This window comes from Rattus norvegicus, chromosome 10 (genome assembly GCF_021556685.1).
Source record: "Rattus norvegicus strain SHRSP/BbbUtx chromosome 10, alternate assembly SHRSP_T2T, whole genome shotgun sequence".
In the NCBI taxonomy this organism is placed as follows: domain Eukaryota; kingdom Metazoa; phylum Chordata; class Mammalia; order Rodentia; family Muridae; genus Rattus; species Rattus norvegicus.
Window position 1 is genome coordinate 44,710,001 of NC_141543.1, and position 21,436 is coordinate 44,731,436.

The following is a 21,436-nucleotide window of genomic DNA, read 5'->3' on the forward strand; positions in this document are numbered from 1 at the left end:
TCTGTGAATATATCCCCCTAAAGATGCTAATAAAGGCATAGATGTTTCGTCATATCCTCAGGGGCAGCCAGAACCACTTGCTGGGGCTTAGCCTCCAAAATTCTAACAGAGAAATCTACTTCTAGAGCCCAGTCCATGAAAAGTGCAGAGACAATACAAGAAACACAAGCACTGTTTGGTTCTTTTTTAAAGAGTAAAAGTGTGTGGTGAAACCCCTTCACTTACTTTTCTTCTCCTGACAACCAGACTTCTGCCTGCTTACAGTAATTTCTAGTCCTAGGCAGAGAAGCATGCCTGATTTTGGTGCATTGTAGAAGGATCTAACATTTTTAAGCTTAGGGAATAATGGTGCGGTTACCTGCAAGTTAGAAACTTCATTGGCAAGAAATAGGAGCAAGAAGAATTGTTGTCTCAGGTCTTTACATACGTCAGAGAAAGACAGCGTGGTGTGTCTTTCTAGAACAGAGACTACTGAGCACGTAAACGTGACCCAGAGTGCCCAGTAGCTAGGGAGTAGACTTGCTTTCATGTAAATTCAATTGGATCTTTTAGTCCTGGGAGCAGGTGTCTTTCTGTGTTCTCATTTTCAAGGTCTGAGGGCATGGGGGTTATTATTCTGTAGAACTGTTTGCTGTGGTGCCCATTCTTTATTCTCATCTTCCCCTTTTTTTCCTGTGTGTAGTGCTAAGAAAGACAGTACTGAGCAAACGTATACACTTATTTGCTGCCCTCATCACAAGTCAGCAATAAATATTCCTATTTGTAAATACAGCTTATTTTCTCGTGGAAACTTAGCATTTGTTTATGCTGTCGTGTCAGTGTTCATTTTTATCATCTTTCCTGCAGTAAGAATTGTCCTGGAGGTGTGAACTCTTCTCTTAAGAAGGAAAATAAGACAGAAGGAGGAAATGTTTACATGTGCATATCATATGAACAGTATGAATTTATTTGCTACTAGCAAAATCACAGAACAAAGTTGTTTAATCATATGGACATTTAAACACTTTCCTCTTTAAAATAAAGTTAATGTAAAACTGAGAAAATAGGCTGCAGAGAAGATGACTTAGTAGGTGAAGTATTTGTTACACAAGAGTTTAATACCTAGCATTCATATTTACAAAAAAAAGGGGGGGTTGCTGCTACACTGAACAGCAATCACCATCTCAAGGCTGGAGACGTAGAGAGCAAGGGTTCTCACTGGCAACTCAATTGAGTGGAATCATGGGGCTCCAGGTTCAGAGAAAGACCATGTCTCAAAAGATAGGTGGAGAGCCATTGAAGATACCTCATGTTAAACCACTGGCCTCTACACACACACTTATACAAACTCACACAAACACAAATAATGCCTCCCTGCTAAAAAGAACAATAAAAGCTAGGAAAATGATTGCCACTTTAAAGTAGAATAATGTTGGTATCATTATGACTCAGTAGGAGGAAACACAGGTAATGCCAAAAAAGTATTAGCACATGCCTTTAAATCTGACACTTAAGGACAGGCAAAAGGATCTTTGTGAGTCTAAGGCCATCCTGGTCTACTTTGTAAAATCTAGAACTACCAGTACTTCATAGAGAGAGACCCTGTTTCAAAAATCCAAGGTATCAAAGACAAGAAAAAGATTGCCTTTCAAAAGATCGCAAGACAATAATATGAAGTAATAAACAATTTTAATAGAGACAGGATCAAACCTGCTCTCATCACATTCTAGGATCGTGAAACATATCTTCTAGAGAAATATTGGAAACTATTTTAAAGACCTGGAAAATACACTTACCTTTTCAAAGGCTTTTTAAGGGTTGTCAATGAAGAGCTTGAAAAAATAAAGTTTTATCTACTGTGGGGAGTTTGTATCATATTCTTTGTCATGATAGGAAATGGTAATCCCGTGTTGCTGGGCTCCAGTAGCACCTGCACTTGTGTGCACATGCCCACTCTCAATACCTATGGACTCCTATCCCTACGTGTCCAAATTAAATAGCGTGAGGGCCCGAGAAATGGATTAATGATTAGAAGCCCCCCGCTGTTCTTCCAGAGGGCCCAGCTTCAATCCCAGATCCTACATGATAGCTCACAGTCATCACTAACTCTAGTCCCTGTGGGTCAGGTATCCTCTTCTGGCTTCTGCAGGCACTTAGCATTCATGTGAAACACAGCATTCATGCAGGCAGAACACCCATACACATTTTTTATTTTAAATTATATAAATAGCTTTATCGAGGAATAACAACATCAAAATGTTTATAATATGTTAAATGAATTGTCTTTGAATTGTATTATCACAATTTTTGTCTTTGTGAACTTCTACTATTAATATTTTTCATCTGAAGAAAATGGATACATTTCTGTCATATCCTGTGTGAAATAGAAATGTATATTTCAATGTGTAGAGGGATCCTTGTACTCCAAGTTGCTTTTTGGGGTGTTTAAATGTTACTTTTTGAAATACTAAGGCTAAACTTTGTGTTTATATAGATATTCCTGATCAAGTTATAAGAGTTTTCAAAGCAGATCAACAAAGCTGCTACATTATCATCAGTAAAGATACCACAGCTAAAGAAGTGGTCTGCCAAGCTGTACAGGAATTTGGTTTGACTGGTGCATCTGACACATACTCTCTCTGTGAAGTTTCTGTTACTCCTGAGGGTGTTATAAAGCAGAGAAGACTTCCGGACCAGTTCTCCAAATTAGCTGATAGAATTCAACTCAATGGAAGGTGAATGAGCATATTCCTCATATGCAGAGTGCTATTTGTAGAGTCCCTGTTAAAGCAGGCATTTTAGGAAGAAACATAATGCTTCTTTGCTATTTAGTTCAACGCATTAAAGTAGGATTTCTCTTCTCAAGTTTTTGTCTCTACAATTATGTAAATAGAAACTTGGAGAGATCCTTAAAGATTACCGTAAAGAGGAGAAAGAAAGCAGTCCTGTATAATCAATGCCCAGCTGTAAATAGTCGAGGCCTGCCTCTCACCTACTAGGTATCACAGAGGTTCTGTTCTAAAGAGAGCAGGAAGTGGAGCTCTTTTGTACAAGGATTGATCCATACCACTTGCTAAGATGCAAAGTTTATTTAATATAGGAGAAACCACTAAAGACAACTTCTGCCTGCAGGTCCACTTTTTCTTGCCTCACTTGAAAGTGTCAGACGGGAGGGAAGGGAAAGTGGGTCCAATAGCATCTACTGAATAGGGATGAAAACAAGTCTGGATGTATCCGCTTTTTCTTGCCAGTCAGAAATTTTATTCCCCGTCAACTAATATTTATATAATAGAACCCATATGTCAAATACTGTACTAAGTTTTTATTGCTGTCACAAAACACCTGGTAGAAACAACTTGATGGAGGAAGGATTAATTTTGTTCATAGTCCATCATGGCAGGAAGTATGTAGCAGAGCAGAAGTAGATCCTCTCGCGGCAGTCAGGAAGGAGAGAGGGAATGACACTAAGGACTAGATAATACTTTCAGAAGCATGACCCCAGTGACCTGCTTTCTCCAGACAGCCTACTATACAAGGTATGCACTCCCTTCTATCTGAACCCATATGAAAAAAAAAAAATTTTTTTTTTGGTTCTTTTTTTTCGGAGCTGGGGACCGAACCCAGGGCCTTGTGCTTGCTAGGTAAGCGCTCTACCACTGAGCCAAATCCCCAACCCCGCCATGTGAAACATTTTGACCATAACATCACACCCCCCACTCCTGGTCATGCGACTTCAATCTGAGAATCTTAAAAATCTTAATCCCTCCAACTTGTTTCACAGTTTTTTTGCCCAAACCCAAAGTCTCTTCTAAGACTCAGGACAAGCTCTTAGCTTGTCATTGAAGAATAAAAAAGCTGAAAGCAGCTGGGCACTGATGCCTTTACTCCCAGCACTCTGGAGGCGGAGGCAGGGAGAGCTCTGTGAGTTTGAGGCCAGCCTGGTCTACAATGTGAGTTCCAGGCATCCAGGGCTGTTATACAGAGAAACCTTGTCTTCAAAAACTAAAACAAACAAACAAAAGAGATGAAAGGGAAGCAGGTAAATTTCCATTCTGAGTAGGAATAACGTGAGAATAGCAAAGACCAGTCAAACCAAAACAAGACAAAATTTATTGAGGCAACATTAAGTCCTGTAGACCCGTGCCTGTGCCCAGGGCACACACATGGTATCATTCTTTTGGCTTGGGAAGATCCACCTTTATTGCCTCTTCAACTATCTTGAACTTGTTTTTGGCTTTCCTTCGCCTGTAGGGCGTTCCACATTGATGGCATCTCCATTGTATCTTCATCTTAACCTTTCACTTTACTTACTGACCTGCCCAGAGGCTGACTGCTGCAGTCTTGACCCTCCCACACATTGCCTGGTTTCTCAAGCCTTTCTTTGAAAACTCTTGGTAGAATCCTCCATGACCCAAACCTCTTTCCGTCCACATGCCTTCAAAAACATTATCACAGCCAGTGCCACAGTTGGCTGCCGGACTAAGCAGCAGCAAGACCCTTTGGGCTCTAGTTGCAGTGGTTTATGGGTGGCCAGGTAGTTGAACATGATAAAGTTAATCCTGGGAAACAGTGTATTCAGTGGCACTATGCTAAGAGGGGTCCAAGTGGCTCTTTCTTTTTCCAAAAGGAAGTTTTTTACTTACATATTTTTATTTATTTTTGAAGTACTGTCAATTGAACCTAGATCCTCTTACATAGTAAGGCCTCAACCACTGAACTATATCCAGACCCCTATTCCCCCCTGCCACACCACACCCCTGTTTTAATTTCTTATTTTGAAACAAGATCTCACTAAGTTCTCCAAGCACAGCTTGATAGACTTAGGCACCCAAGTAACTGGAATTAGGCCTGTGCCAGTGGACATGATGGTGCACATCGTTAATCCCAACACCGGGAGACTAAAATTGGTAGATCTTTATAAGGTTGAGCCTAGCCTGTGTCACTGAGTCCAGACAGAAATTTCTTCTAAATTCGTTTACAAGTTCACACTCTTACTGCTACAGGAAAGATCTGGCCAGGTCCTGATAAGCTCTTAAGATAGTTCCTAGTCATCCTGATACAGAATATTTTGTTTCCTTTAAATCAGCAGTTCTCAACCTATGTCATAACCCTTTTGGTGTTAAATGATCCTTTCTCAGGGGTCATATATCAGATATTTACACTGTGATTCATAACAGCAAGTTTACAGTTATGAAGTAGCACTGAAAATAACTTTATGGTTGGGGGTCACCACAACATGAGGAACTGTATTAAAGAGTTACAGGGGAAAAAAAAAGAGTTACAGATTAGGAAAGCTGAGAACCACTACTTTAAATGGTACTGGTCCTTTTTTAGAAATACTTATTTATGTAAATGAGCACTTTATTTGCATCTATGCCTGCATGACAGACAGCATCAGAAGAGGGCATCAGATCCCATCATAGATGACAGTAAGCCACCATGTGGTTGCTTAGAATTGAACTCAGGACAAATGGACAATACTCTTAACCACTGAGCCATCTCTCCAGCCTAAAGTATGCCCTCCTTAGTTCCAGCATCAGACTGGCTGATGAAAATAAGTTAATGTATTTATATTCTTACTTTTGCTCCTAATTGTCACTATAAAGTAAAGGTCCATGGCCTGGATACTTTATTAGGCTTGAATTTCCTCTGCCTAAGTTATTTTTAAACTTGGTCTCCAGCAGTCTTAGGACATGAACAAAATGGTAAACAAGTTCTTCGGCAGAAGATAACACCGGTGACCTCTAATCCATTTGCCCACTGTCATCTATGACGACATCTATGACCTACAAGCTGAGAACCACTGATTTAAGGAAAGCAAAGTATTCTCAAACAAAGCCTTAGCAGTCTACGTTTCTATTGGTATTCTGCTCTTCAAAGTTCCAACTAAAGTAGGCCATTGAGCTGCACTTTGGATATTCTAGGACTTCAGTGTCCCTCATTTCCAAGGTCTTAAATTTTCCTCCCACCAACCAGTCCCAAAAGCTTAGGAACTATTTGATAAGGTTAGCTACAGCAGTGACCCTTCTTGTCCAGCACCAGTTTTCTCTGTTATTTTCCTATCACACTGCCCCTAAGGACCAGGCATCAACAGTGGTGAGAAGAGCCCACCATTGCCCCCTAGAGCTTTTCTTCCCAGCACAACACAAATGAGTTGTTTCTTAAAATGACTGACTTCAAGATAATTTTCATCCTCGTTTTTATTTTTTTTCAGTAATAGATGTTAGACAGCAGAAGTAGAAGAACTCAAGATGGCCTTCATCGTAGTTTCCCATTTCATCTCTAAGGGAATATTCTAATGTTTGTGGCAAAAGCTAATCATAAAGTTGTATTTTTGGGAAGCAAAAAGTAGGAAAGTTGTTCTTATAAGTGAAATCTATTTATGGTCATATTTATAATTTTCTTCTCATTTAGGTATTACCTAAAAAATAACATGGAGACAGAAACATTGTGTTCTGATGAAGATGCCCAGGAACTACTGAAAGAAAGCCAGCTCTCCATGCTGCAGCTCAGCACCATCGAGGTTGCCACCCAGCTGTCAATGAGGGACTTTGATTTGTTTCGTAACATTGAGCCTACTGAATATATTGATGATCTTTTTAAATTAGATTCCAAAACAGGAAATACTCACTTGAAACAGTTTGAGGATATTGTAAACCAAGAGACATTCTGGGTTGCCACAGAGATTCTAAGTGAGTCAAACCAGCTGAAAAGAATGAAGATTATTAAACATTTTATTAAAATTGCCCTTCATTGCCGAGAATGCAAGAATTTCAATTCCATGTTTGCAATAATAAGGTAAGTTTGTATAAATATCTACATAATGACTTTTTTCTACAAAAATACCATTGAGTTCTGTTTGTCTTGTCCAACAAAAATGTAGGGCATGGATCCTACCCTGATGTGTGGTTAATATACCTAGTGAGATTCTATTAAAGAAAACTAAATTTTCCTTTGTCATTGAGTATTAATCACAGACAGCTTCTTGGTTAAGAGTGGGAGCTACTTCACCCTCTCAGTGCTGGGACCTTGTCTGGTTTGAACTTGTACAGGCTCTGTTCTGTGTGCATTAGTCTTGTATCTGGAAGATGGTATTCTTTTGGGGTCATCATCCTCTCTGGCTTTTGCAACCTTTCCACCTCTTTCCATGAGCCCAAAGATAGCCCATTTACAACTGTGTGTTCCAAAGTATGTCGCTCTGCATTTGTGGGTTCCTGTGTTAGTTCCCTTCTGCTGCAAAAAAAAAAAAAAAAAAAAAAAAAAAAAAAAAAAAGCCCCTCTGATAATGGCTTAGGAAGACACTGATCAATCAGAGTCTCAGGCTGGTGTGGCCCCTGGGGGTTCCTGATAGTGTTTCTGGGGATCAGGGGAGGGTAAAAGGAATAGAGGTGGCTAAAACAAAAGGCTAAGAGGAACGCTTGCTTGCCTCTGCCTCCTGGGTACTAGGAAAATTAATGTTAACTTTAGAATAAGCATTATTTATCTACATGGAAGCTCACAACTATTTCTAACTTCAGTTCTAGGGTATCTAATGGCTTCTTCTGCCTCTGCAGGCACCAGGCATGCATGTGGTAGACATAGATACATGTAGACAGACACTCTTGCACATAAATCTTTAAAAAAATAAAATATGCTGCTAAAACCCCAAACCTATCTTGGTCTGTTTCTATGTTCTGTATCAGTGATTTAACTACAGTTGCTAGAGCACTAAAGCTTTAAAGGTCTTGAGTTCTCACAGAACTAGTCAAGTTCCTTGTTCCTTTCCTCATCCTGTCTCTGGCTGCTGCTGACTGTTTGATGTGAGCCTCAGAGTCAGTTCATTTAGGTCTTCTAAAACTGTCCTGGTAATATTTTATTGAAATTACACAGAATACATAGATTTATTTAGCAATAGCTCCTTTACCACCAAAACACTACTACACTTAACTTTCCCTCTGTGACATTCATGGTTTTGTACATGTAAGTCTTGAACACGTCTTTGAGTGAGTGGCATCCTGATAGTGTCTTGATCATTTGTTGCTTCTGCTAAGTATTCGACTGTGTATATGTATCAGTTCCATGTATTGGCATGGTACTTTCTTTTTCTTTTGATTTTCCTTATGGTTTTGAGTTAATATGGGGGAGGGGGGGTTGTCTAATCTCATTTTCTTGTTTCTTTCAAATAATGATGAAGATGTAGTTTCTTCCCATTTACCTGTTTATCTTATTTGCTTCTTGTTTCCTTAAATTTATACATTAAATAATTACACATATGAGCTTCTGCATAATTGTGATTCATAATAATTGTTTTTAGTATTATTTCACTAATCACAATGCAGTCTTTAGGTTGAAAAATAGGCTATTGATTCTATTTTGTTGACTTCCTAAAAATTAGGAATGAAAATTGAATTTAAGGTTTGATTTTTTTTTCACTTAGTTGAGATTTGAACCCAGGATCTTGCACATGCTAGACAAGCATTTGGCTGCTTAGCCGTACCCTCAGCCTATATGATATTTTCGTATCAAAAGTGAAAATAATGTAATAAATTTTAATAGTTTCACAATAATAATTACCCTACAATCTCTGTGTGTATATGTGTGTGTGTGTGTGTAATCGTGGTAAGTTTTAGCACATTGTTCTTTGATGGTCTCATAGTTTGTGAATTTAATGTCAGTTCTATGCTGGTTCATAAAATTTGGAAGCATCCTTCTTTATCCTCCTAAGGCAGGCGTTCTTTGACTGTTCTTTTATGGCATGTGGTTGTCACAGTCGTTCTGACTGAGGACTTTCCTGTAGCAGCTATTTACCCAGGCTCATCTGAGAGAAACTGGGGCTCAATTCCTAGCTAACAGGATTGGCCTTGGAAATTATTTTGCCTTTGGCTTTTTGAGTGGAGATTGGCATCCTTGGGGCTGTGTATAACTTAGTTTCTCCCTGCTGTCCTCCTGAACAGCTTCCTTTGAGTTCATCTTTACTGCCAGACTTTTTTGCTCTTATTCCAAATCAGGAATTGTTCTTTGCCTTGTAATTTTGGAGCCATGTTGTTCAACCTTCCTTCATTCTTCAGCTACGTGTGTCTTTTTTTGGTACCTCTGCATACTGCTGTTTAACCTTGGCTACTTTTTGACAATCATTCTAGTAGTTCGGGACTTGGAGAACATTTTGCATGTAGTGGGGTAGGTAAAAATCAGAAGCCTGGGAGGCAGGGGACTAAACTGTAGGAATGTTGAGGTGTATTAGGTGATACAGCGCAGTGACAGCTGACCTTTGGCACGCAGCATGAAGGACTGAGGAGAGACTGCTTCCTGATGGACATGAATTATATTTCAACTTAGGACTGTCTGAACATGTTTAAAGTTCTCTGCAACAGGGAGAGTAGATAGATATCTGGAGACTTGGGACAAGATTGGAGCCTTCAGACACAGACACTTGAATCAAGAATCTCCCTCAGTCAGTCATTTAAACTGTCAGGTCAGTACTGTGTAAGCAACACTGACGCTCACTCTCCTTTTAGCTTTTGTATGAGTGCTACAGTTATCTCTTACGTGCAAAGTAAAGCAATCATTATCCCACCACTGGTCCTCTGCAAGAGATTTTTATTGTTTAAGGTTTAAAGAGTCCCTTTTGTTTATTTTTCTTATAGTTCTTTTTTGTTTCAAAGTAATAAAGTGAGTCCTGCTTATTTCCCTCTCTAGATTGTGGTTGTGTACTTTATTGACCTGAACCTATACCATTTCCTTTAAATCCACTCTTAATGGTTTTTTGCTTTTTTTGTTTTGTTTTGTTTTGTTTTTCTCATTTTGACAGTGGCTTGAACCTGGCACCAGTAGCACGACTCAGAGGCACCTGGGAAAAGTTACCAAGCAAATATGAGAAACACCTTCAAGATCTACAAGACCTTTTTGATCCATCTAGAAACATGGCAAAATACAGAAATATTCTTAGTAGTCAGAGCATGCAGCCTCCAATTATTCCACTCTTCCCTGTTGTCAAGAAAGATATGACATTCCTTCATGAAGGTATTGGAAGTCATTTGAAAACTAGCATGTTTAACTTTAGCTGCAGCATTTTAATCTGTTATCCATTTCGATGTAATCATTTCATGTCACTAGATATCTATACAGTCAAATGCAGTGAGTTTATGACAGGTAAAGCCGCATTGTCAACAGTAACAAATCGTATTCACAGTATAAGTTCAGATATAGACTGACGCTACCAGACACGCCTGACTTGTATTTGCTTTAAGCTTAGTGATGTTTTTTTTCCTCCCAAATTTTTAAAATTTAAATCTCACATAAGTAAAACTGTCCAAAATAAATGAACAACTAATAAAATCTGACAACATAATAAGTTTTATGGGCAAAAATTAAACATTGCCAATATCCTAGAAGCAAGCTTGCTCCCGCTCATTCCCAACCCTCCCTCCCCTCTTCCTCTCCTCAAAAGGTGACTCCTAATTTCTAGTGCCACAGTTGAGTCTCAGTTGTTCTTGAACTTTCAACAGATTCACAGAATGTTTATTTGATTTGATTTTTGGCTTATTTTGGTCAACATAGGATTAGGGAGAATCTTCACTATTGTCTAAAACTGCTTAGCTTAGTATTCCAGGTCCTAGTGCTGTCAATGACTCACTCTGGTGTGTGGGTTTTAAGTAGTCCCCGTAGTGTCCTGCTGTGAAGAGTGCTGTTCGTTCTCTGTTGATGCTCTTTAGGCAGATATGTTCTTAATGACTAGACGACACATTCTGAGTAGACTCTGTGGGTCAACCCTTAAAAAAATGGTGTGGTGGTGATGTTGGTTTCCAGCATTGGGGGTGTTCTCTCACTGCTATCCTTACCATCATCTTTTAAGTCCAAGCTGTTTTCACACATTACAGTAAGTGTGTGCTTATATCTTGACTTGTGCTTGTAATTTGCACGTCTATGATTATGACTGTGTCCTGTGCAGTAACCCTTTTGACAGTTACCAGTTCGGATTCCTTGCTCATTTTGTAATAGGTTTTCTTTTTGGTTCACAATTTCTACAAGCATTCTCTTCTACATCCTGGGCATAGAATAACTTGCTCTTTGACTGTTTTAAGGTTATTTTTTGATGAGTAGAAATTCTTAGCTAAAACGTTTTTTGGGGGTTTTTGTTTGTTTGTTTGTCTTTTGATCTTTTACCATTAGAGTTCATTTACAGTCTATTTAATGGTATTTTTCCTACTCTGTTCCCTTAGTTACCTGTACAACTTTTCAATTTTTTTTTTTACTGTTAGCACCGATGATGTAAGTGTCAGTGTGTTTGCCAGTATTCATGAGTGTTGTGTTGTTTCAGGCCATGTGAAAAACTTAAGACTATTCAAGCTTCATTTACTCTTCGCCTGTCTTCTTCACCCATTGTGCTGTCAGTCCGACATTGTTTTACTGTCAGTTACTAAAATCAGTGTTTAATCTCGCATGTGTCTATTTGTGCTTGCTGCTGTTTCTTTCATCCTGCGTTTCTGTGTGTGCACTCTGTGGTTTTGAGGGCTTTGGTGGTTAGTTGTTGAGGAGTTTGATTTTGTTTGGTATATCAGACACCATTATTACCTTAAAGTGATGGAGATATCAATTTCTGTTCATCTGAAGGCCAAGACCTCAGTTTTAGAAGTGTGGTTTGGATTGGCAGCTGCTCTCCTTCAGCATTTTGAAGTAGCAGCCATTCTTTTCTGGCTCCCATTGTCACTGTTGAGACGTCAGCCGCAGTCTTCCTGTTACTCTTTTCACTGCCTCTGCTGATAGCTGCAGTTGTGGCCTTCTCATACTTTGCTGTTTTGTTAGGTTTTATGAGGTGTGAGGTTTGTAATTTTGTTTCATTGTAGTTGTGATTTACATTTCTGGTCATATTGAAACAGTTTTGGAACATACTGTATAGATAGGTGTTTATTTGCCCATTTCTGGCATCAGTTTTGGGTTCTGGTTTCACTTTTGTCTGACTTGACACCGTGCCTCGTTAGCCTCACATCTTCCTGCAGATTGTCTTGTTGTGTTGTACTCCGAGTAGTGTCGTTCTTCACACTCCTTCTCTTCAGCTGTGTACAGTCAATTAAACCTGTCACTGAATTCCTTCTCTAATTCATTGTTTTTCAGTTTTACTATTTCTTTTGTTTCATATTCTCTGTTAAAGTATTGGTTTTGTATCTTTGAACATGTTTAAAATGGGTATTTCATGGTTTCTCTAGAGAATGGGTATTTCATGGTTTCTCTATAGAATGGGTATTTCATGGTTTCTCTATAGTGACTCTGCAGTCTGAGTCTTCTCTGCTTCTCTTTCTGGACCCTCTTTCACATCTTGTTTTGTTCAGGTTCATTTTTTTCTTGATGCACATTGGTGTTTTAATTTTTGGTTTTTTGTTCATTTATTTGTTTGTTTAGAGAACAGTGGAAAAGTTATGTCCAAAAATCGGAAATTTATGACTAATAAGGATTAAACTTTGCTCAGTTAAGACTGTTATTAATCCCAATTTTTTTAAGATTTATATATATGTATATATAATATATAATATATATAATAAATATATACACTGTAACTCTCTTCAGACGCACCAGAAGAGGGCATCAGATCCCATTGCAGATGGTTGTGAGCCACCATGTGGTTTCTGGGAATTGAGCTTAGTACCTCTGGAAGAGCAGTCAGTTACCTCTGAGCCATCTCGCCAGCCCCAATCCCAAATGTTTTTAATTCATTTCCAAGTTTTTAGGCTTTATTCCAGTCTGCATTTGGTTCATCCTTATCCCCAGGATGCAGTCAGAGTCCCAAAGCAAAACATTGAAGTTTAATTGGATTTAATTGATTTTATTCTTCTTACCTCAAAACACAGACGGGCTCTACACAGTTCTTGTTTCAGCTCCCTGTGCCCTGTCTGCCCTTGCTAATTGTCATCAGCAGAGAGTGTCTTCTAGTTGCCTAGTCTTCCTGCCTCAGAATTTCATCATCGCCACATTACATAAGAAAAGATCCTCACAGACTTCTGACATACTCTTATAACATTTGAGCATGATTGGTGTTGTTTTGTTTCCAGCTGGCATTGAGGCCACGAACCATTCCTGTGACCAGTGTACAGGTGCCACTTACTGTGAAAAGGATGTGATCTAACCCCTTGAGCTCTCAGACTTGGCTTCAGGCCTTCGTTGTTAGAAAAGCTGGGTTGCACTAACAGTTACAGACAGGTGTAGTTAAATGCTACTGTGGTCAGGCAGACCAACTTAGGACATTTTCACCTGATGATTTGGACTAAGTAAGACAATACATGGGCTCCATATGGCCTCATAACTAATCTCTTCAGGAAAAGTGGACAGTCTTTAAATTTGTAAATTAAAGAACTTACACACAGTTATTTTCATACCAGTGATTAAAGTCTCAGTGACAAATTCAGATTCTGAGAGAGAAAAAGTGAATGTGGGGCCAGAAAGCATCCTTATGACATAGCTACCTTAGTTTTAGCTAATTATTGCCATTTGAGAAAGAAATCCAGTTTTACTTAATCTCCCACTGTTTACTCCTATGAGTGTATCTACTACTTCTTAAATAATTTTATTTATTTTAAAAATTATAAATCAAAAAAAAAGTTGTAGGCCGACTTAATTATTAGTAAGTAAGTAGGCCCAACAGTGCCCTTGTCAAGTGGCTAGCCTAAGTTTTCAGGTGCTATAGATCCTTCCAATAGACCAAACCATGTACAGAACAAGATTGTATGCTGTGTAACTTGTGTACATGCCTATGAGATACTGAACCAGCTTTAGCAGCCATAGATAGTCACTCTCTGAATTCAGAGTCGTCATTCCCACAGGAAACACAGCTCTTAGAAGCTCAGTCCCTGGAGTCAAGGGGAACCATCTATGAATTTATCGAGTCTTAAAAGGGAGTGGGGGGAACACTTTGGTAAAGCAAGCTTATTTGTACTCAGTAATAACTGAACTTGTGCTACTTGGAGATAAAATTATAACTATGAAAGTTTTAAAAAATATATTTCATAGGAAATGACTCCAAAGTAGATGGCTTAGTAAACTTCGAGAAGCTAAGAATGATTGCCAAGGAAATCCGTCATATTATTCGAATGACTTCTGCTAACATGGACCCTGCCATGATGTTTCGCCAGAGGTATGACATGGAAATCATGTACGGGTAGCATCAGGGTGGTGAGGTAATGATGTCTGTCCTTTGTTGTGTACTGTGCTAAGTGTTGTATACACATCAGTCTCCAGTAGTCTTTCATTACGGTAATTCTCACAGGTAAACAATATTCAACTTCCCTTTACAGCTGAAGAAATTGAATCCCAAGCAGTTTTGTTTTATTTTTAATTCATATATGATTGCCTGCATGTGTGTCTGTGTGTCACATGTGCAATGCTTGCAGGTCCAGAAGAGGGCGTGGGCCTCTCTGGAGCTAGAGTTGGAGATGCTTGTGAGTTACCATGTAAGTGCTGGGAATTGAACTCAGGTCCTTTGCAAAAGAGCTCAGTGCCCTTAACTGCTGAGCCATGTCTCTAGGCCTTCAAACAGTTTTTGTATAATTTACTAAGATTTGAGCCCTAGTTTTTCCAATGACTTTTCTGACTGTACAAGTAGTTCTGTATGGTTGTTATATATAAAGTACCAACAAGCAAATAAAAGAATATTGAGTTCCCTGAAATCCTCTGAATGCAAATTGTCTCATCTGTTTTCTAACCTAAGTAGTAAAGAATCGTTCTGCTTCTCTCTCTCTTTTTTTTTTTTTTTTTTTTTTTTTTTTTTTTTTTTTTCGGAGCTGGGGACCAAACCCAGGGCCTTTCACTTGCTAGGCAAGCGCTCTACCACTGAGCTAAATTCCCAACCCCTCTGCTTCTCTTTTAAAGTCCTAACTGGTACTTCAGTTTTCTAAAACATTTCTTTTCCAAAAGTTACACTGTAACTGTTTGCTTGCATGTAAGCTCTTTCCCGGAAATTACATTTAGCCATGCTACAGCCTTTTTTTTTTTTCTTTTAACTAAGATTTATTTTATGTGTATGAATACACTGTCGCTGTCTTCCAACACACCAGAAAGAGGGCATCAGATCCTATTGCAGATGGTTGTGGGCCACCATGTAGTTGCTGGGAATTGAACTCAGAACCTCTGGAAGAGCAGTCAGTGCTCTTAACCATGAGCCATCTCTCTAGCCCTACCACGCTGCATCTTGATTAGAGTTTCATTTATCTTTTAATTTTACCTGAGAATTTTTTTGGACTCATTATGTAACTGAGGCTGGTCTAGAACTCATGATTTTGCCTCCACTTTGAATTGCTGGTATTACAGGTATACACAGCCATACTCAAAACGAGAATGCTTTTTTGATAATTTGTGTACTAAAAAGGCTGCTACAGATTTATGTATAGAGTTTACAGGAAGTGTGTTGTTAAGCTGTTCCCAGTAATTTTTATAATCTTCAGCATGTAAGTAGATATTACAGTGTATTTTTTTTGTTTGTTTCTTTTTTTCCGGAGCTGGGGACCAAACCCAGGGCCTTGCGCTTCCTAGGCAAGCGCTCTACCGCTGAGCTAAATCCCCAACCACAGTGTATTTTTTTTAATCAGATTTTCCTTTTGGACCTCTCCAAATAGGGCATTAATTAATAAATAAAATAATTTTAAGTACATATAATTGCTGTGCTTTTAAAATACATATATTCTAGGAAAATAGAAATGCTTGATTCTTTATAGTCAGTGTGTGTCAGGTTGAGTTTGGCTGGGGAGGCATCGCTTTCACTTGCTTCACTTACATCGCCGTGGAGCACTCACTGCTTCCCTAGTAGATGATCTCGTGTTGGCTCTAGTTGAGAGATTCTCAGAGTAGTGGAGAAGGAGTGCCAGATCTCTTCCCATCTCTTTTCTCTCTCTTGGTAATGTAATGAAACGTCACTTCTCCAGAATGTAGAAACAAAAACCAGTAAGAACCAGGGACCAAAGCACACCTGGAGGAGGCTTGTCTGTTTTTGTTTTTGTTGAATGTCCTAGTACAGTGGACTTTCTACTGTCTCTTGTCTTATGTGACCCTCCATCTACTCATGCATGTTTTCACTCTAGTGCCTGAAGACAACAAATTAGTTACCCGCCAAATCATTTGATAGCATATGAAGGTGCAGCTGTACTTCCAAATTAACATAAGAGGGCAGGGGAGAACTCACTCTGTAAGGTGCTTGCAGTGAAAACTTGAGTCCTTGTCAGTCCCCAGCATCATGTAAGTTGACTAACTAACCAGCCAATGAAAAGAATCCTGTTGGGGGAGGGGAGGGACAAGTTTATGACACTTTAGGAACAACCCCAGAGGCTGACCTCTGCCTTAAACACACATAAATGTGCACACATAACCCGCATACATGCACACAAACATACAATTAAAAAGAAGCAGCCTGGCTGCTTGCTTGGGAATAACCTGGGTTGGGTTAAAAAGTGCATGGGGAAATAAATATATTTATTCTAGTTCAGTTGTTTCCACCAGTGCCTAAGTTATTAGGATCTCATTGTGTTCCCAGACTGGCTTGGAATTCCTCCCAAGTCATAGTACATATGTGCACACCACCATCCTGCTTTCATATGTTTTTATTTTCAAAGTTGGATTTGCTAATCAATTTTTCTTGTAAAATACTTGATTAGAGAAATTTCTTCACTTAAAAATGGATTTATCTATCTGTATGTTCCTTGTAATCTTTCAGTATTTAAATGAGTGGATCCAAAAGTGTGTCTAAACTCTGTTCTTAAGACCAGTTCCTACACTTCCCAAAACAGAGTAGAAAGTTTGCAGTGAACAGATGGCATCCCGTGCTTAATAACATCAACTTACAATGGCGGGCGGTGGTGGCTCACACCTTTGATTCCAGCACTCAGGAAGCAGAGGCAGGCAGATCTCTCTGCATGTAAGGTCAGCCTGGTCTACTGAACAAGTTCCAGGACATCCAGGGCTATATAGAGAAACCCTTTCTTAGAAAACAAACAGAAACAAAAACAAAAATCAACTAATGACTAGACAGGTATTAAAAGTGCATTTCATCTAAAAGCATGTTTTAAAGTACATGCTATAGAGGGGTTTGGCCTTCAGGACTCAATGTGTCCTTCCCATTCCTTCATTTCATTAGAGCCATTTTTTACTGTTAAGATATAATTTTTTTTTCCTGGTAAATTTTTCTGTTCTGTTCTGTCTGCATAAATTCTCTGACTCTCAACTGTTGTCTTTTTCTGTGCTTTCCTATTCAAATACATGCTTCAATGTTTGTGGCTCTTGCTTACAGGAAGAAGAGGTGGCGGAGTCTGGGGTAAGTGGGGAAATGAACAGCTGGAATGAAGGTTGTGCAACTCTTAACATGTGCTGCATCCTTTTCATTAATGCACGCAGATCAGATAGCATGCCTTCTCTTAACTCCGTCAGCCTACACCTGACAGACGCCTTTGCTAACACGGTGGAAGTAGTGATGGACAGCCTTGTGTCGGTCTCCGTTTCATTTGTTTGTTTTTTCATTATTGGCATTCTGTAATCCCTTTTTAGATTTGAATTTAACAGATTCATGAGATGTAGATGATAACAAATATTGTTGCATTTTCCTGTGTCCTTACACTGCTGTAAGCTGTCTAAATGAGTAACCTGCAAAAGTCCCCTCTTACCCTGTAAACTGGTGTTATCCCCACGGTGTGGGTGGGGAAGGTAACGTGCCCAGTCTTACACCTTTTGATGGGGATCCAAGCCTAGACAGTCTGCTGTAAAAGCTGACCACACCTTCTCTAATTTCAGTGCCTATTTTATGAAAGTGAACATACATGTTAGTGTGTAAAAGGCCTGTTTGTAAGGGTTGCATTTCCCATTAGTTTTGCAGAGAAGCATCTTTATTTGATCTGTATTGTATAAGTGAGTAGAATTTTTAAACCCCTCATCAGATCCACTGAATGCCTGAAACTTGAATCTTAGATTGAAATTTACTTTAAGTCTCCATTGCCTTTGTATAAAAAGATTCCCTTGGCTCCCAAAAACTTCTTAACTACTCAGTCTTTTATGGTTTAAATAGGTTCTGGACTCTGAGTTCTACATTGCTAGCCATCTGGTTTAGAGCCACAGGCAGTTAAAGATCTTATGCATCATTTCCCTAGACCTTTCATTTTAAATGAGAGAAGAGTTGGTACTGTAGGTGCATGGAATTGCATACATACGGAGAATGCAGATAGAATTTTGATGTTTAAAACCAATGAATTGTGAGGCTAGATACTTAGGCTACATATAAGAATTTTTTGGCCATATCTTTGAGTCGTATTCGTAGTCTTGTTTTTCATTTGGTGAACTTGACTTTCCTCCTCTGGTGTGTTTGTGTGTTTTCTTCTGTGTCATACATTTGTGTCTTGGTCTTCCCTGGTTCTTCTTACTGGAAGTAGAAATTGATGGCATTACTACTTCAGCAGACATCTTCTGACCTAGTGACAGAGCTACAGCAGGCAGCTGCAGCTGTTGAGCCGGTAGGTCCAGTCCTGTCAGATTTGGGGCTTGCAGACAGCAGGTATTTTTATTCACATCAGTATTTGATGCTTTGGCAGTAGTTCAGAAGACACTATATTATCCTCTGTCAGTCTCATGCATTAGAACTTTATAGGTTTGTTTATAAGCTGGCTTTTTTATTTTAGATAACAACTAAAATAAGATTATTAAATGCTAGCATTAAAATTTTGTTTATCAGTGTTAAGGCTTTGTTTCACTGAGTTTGATCCCTGGTATGCACATGAAGGTTGGAGATAACCAGTTCCATACAGCAGTCTATGACCTCCACAGATCCACTGTAGCATACACAGCACACTCACACAATAATAGTCACCACATTATGAGATGTTTTATCTGTACCAAGAAAAGCCAGTGCAGTACCTTGTTTGTTTGAGCTTCTTGAAATGCTTCATGTGTCTGGATGCCAGTGGGGTCTTGGGACTTGCCCAGCACAGAGAGGAGAGTTGGAGGGTCATGGCTGACAGGATAGCCAGCAGAGATGGCAAGGAATCAGCAAAGGGAGGGAGGGAGTCAAGCAATGGTCAGGGGAACTTACAGCCCTGACTGTCCAACAATCCGGCCATTTTTACTACTGTCTTACTAGCAACCAGGTGCTTCTATATTTATATAAGCTTCACAGAATAAAGACAGACTAATGATATCCAAGTAGTACTTTTCATTACATGTCCAGGGTTACAAGTTCAGTCACAATTAGAAAATACAAACAGAATGGGTTATTCTTGTTATTCTTAGCCCTATAACTCCAAATTAAAGAAAATATCTGAACTGGTCTTTCTATGAATAGCAAACACTAATACCTAACCTTTTACGATGTGTTTCATCGTCTACACTATAAAGTAGGAAATGCTTGTTTTAGTCAACCTATCTTATTCACTTGAGTTCTATTCCTCCAGGGGTGTACCCTGTAGGACCCCCTTTCTTTAAACTATATTTTCAAAGAGCTCCAAGCTTAAAATGAAAAGAGACCTTGAATCTGAAACCTATTCTCCTGGCCAGTAAGAGTATGTCAGTTGTGTCTGTTTACCCTGCACCAATTATGCTGCTAGAGTTTACTCAGGGGCAGCTACCCCAAGCAGATTCCTGGAATAATGGCCTCATCTAGTTATATGCTTATCTGTGCATAAGGTAGACTTCCAAATAGTGGCCAGATAGAGTTAATTTTAGGATTTTCCTAAAAAGACTCAGATGTAGTCTTTCTCAGGAAAAGACATAAAATGAATCATAATGCAGAAAGTCTCCAAGAGTGCAGCACACAGAGACCAAAACCCAGAAGAGAGAGAGCAAGACAACAGGCGTAGCAGTACACTCAGCTTTGCTGGAACTGTCAGACCGCTGTGCTAGTGTCGTGATTCTCGCCATCTGAACTGTTATGTGTTCCTCACGTAACACCTTTATACAGACATAAAAAGGGAAATATAAGGAAACTTCATACTCAGAAGTTGAATCTTCTAGATCATTTTTGGAATCCCCAGTACCTGCCCCTTGGCCCTGCTTGTGTGGAGTGTACACAGTACTACCCTCTGTACCACCAGTATAGTGGTCACCCGTGACTTAAGGATAAACGTAAAAGAAGGCAGAGCTGACCCTGTCGGCATCCAGTCTGGCCCAGCACACAGTTATGTTAGATATTTACTGAATTTTTCAGGTTCTTAAAGGTTAAAGGGTAATTCGCTAATTACTAGATTTTTCTTCCAAACCATTCTGCAGATTTTGCAGTCTTTTCTCTAGGTTGCCTGCAGCCACGTCACCATTTCTACCTGACTCTCAACTAAAAGTCATCAGGGTGCCAGGAGGTTATTCCAAATGCCTTTAATCCCAACAGTCGGGATGTAGGAGCAGGTAGATCTCTGAGCTCAAGGACATCCAGGGCTCCACAGAGAAACTGTGTCTTTAAAACAAAACTATATAAAATGCAAGCTATAACCCTACTGTTTCCTTCCTCTTTTTTTTTTTTTTTTAAAGAATTGTTGGGGTTTTGGTTGGTTTGGTTTTTATTTCAGTAACCTCCAAAATAGGTTTATTTATGACATTTCATGCATGTATCACTGTGGTTTGTCTCCTTTCCCCCTCTCTCCTGGGAACCCTACTTCAAAATTCTTAAAAATGTAACAACAACCAAAAAAAAAAAAAAACACACACCAGTAACAGATTTTCAGTTTTGCCTTATGTGATTTACAGTGCAAACATTAAGATTTGGTGTCTGTTTTAAGCTGGGTGTGTGAGCACACAAGTAGCCCATGTTTTAGAATCTTTTCTGGAAATAAGATACTAGTACTAACAATAGAGAAAAAGATTAAAGACCATTTGACTGTAAGCCTGGAGTCATGAGTGCTACCTAGAGTCCACATAAAGGTAGGAGGAGAGAAACACTCCTCAGACCTCACCGTCTTGCTGGGGCATCTTCCCACCACTGCACACACATGGCAACAAGTAAATAATCCTCTGTAAGCATTGAATTTGCTGGCCTGTTAGAAGTGACCTGCTACGTAACAATTGCTACCTTCCATTGGTTCTGGGTGTGCATCCTATAAGCAGGCTTGACGGAAAAGCTGGGGTGGGTAAAGCAGCTTACTTGAGTAGTATCGTTCTAAGACCCAGTGTAAAGTCCCATCATGTGCAGGAATGTTACAAGGGCAGAATCTCAGCTAATTGTAGAATGCAGGTAATGTCTGACTACATTGTAAGTGCAGAGATGGTAGCAATTTTTTTACTGAGTTTCTGATCTCTCACTATACTGGGTTGAAATGTTATTTTCAGATAATATCTTGGTTCTCTTTTAAGTTTTGGTCAAAATATGGTTGCTGGTAAAATTAGTCTCTATGTTTGGAATGACCCTGCTGTCACAAAATGATGCTTTTAATAGCATACTGCCAGCAGTCCAGGTAATAAAGCTGCTCTGTTTGCCTTTGAGGAAGGACTGAGAACAAATTCATCCTGTCCCAGACTCTTGCCACATCTTATAGTG

General features: G+C 39.2%; 1 protein-coding gene across 13 annotated transcripts in view; it reads left to right on the top strand.

Moving 5' to 3' along the window:
* The window catches only part of Rapgef6 (Rap guanine nucleotide exchange factor 6), a 449,393-nt gene that overhangs the window by 124,305 nt on the left and 303,652 nt on the right, over positions 1 to 21,436 (top strand). For 9 of the 13 annotated variants that reach the window (XR_015630532.1, XR_015630530.1, XR_015630531.1 and 6 more), the window contains 4 exon segments: positions 2,474 to 2,714; positions 6,394 to 6,777; positions 9,767 to 9,978; positions 13,957 to 14,080. Coding sequence is in view for 8 of the 13 variants with exons in the window: in XM_087571705.1 (XP_087427831.1) it covers positions 2,474 to 2,714; positions 6,394 to 6,777; positions 9,767 to 9,978; positions 13,957 to 14,080 (961 nt within the window). In the remaining 5 variants the exon portion in view is untranslated. 13 annotated transcript variants of the gene reach the window in all.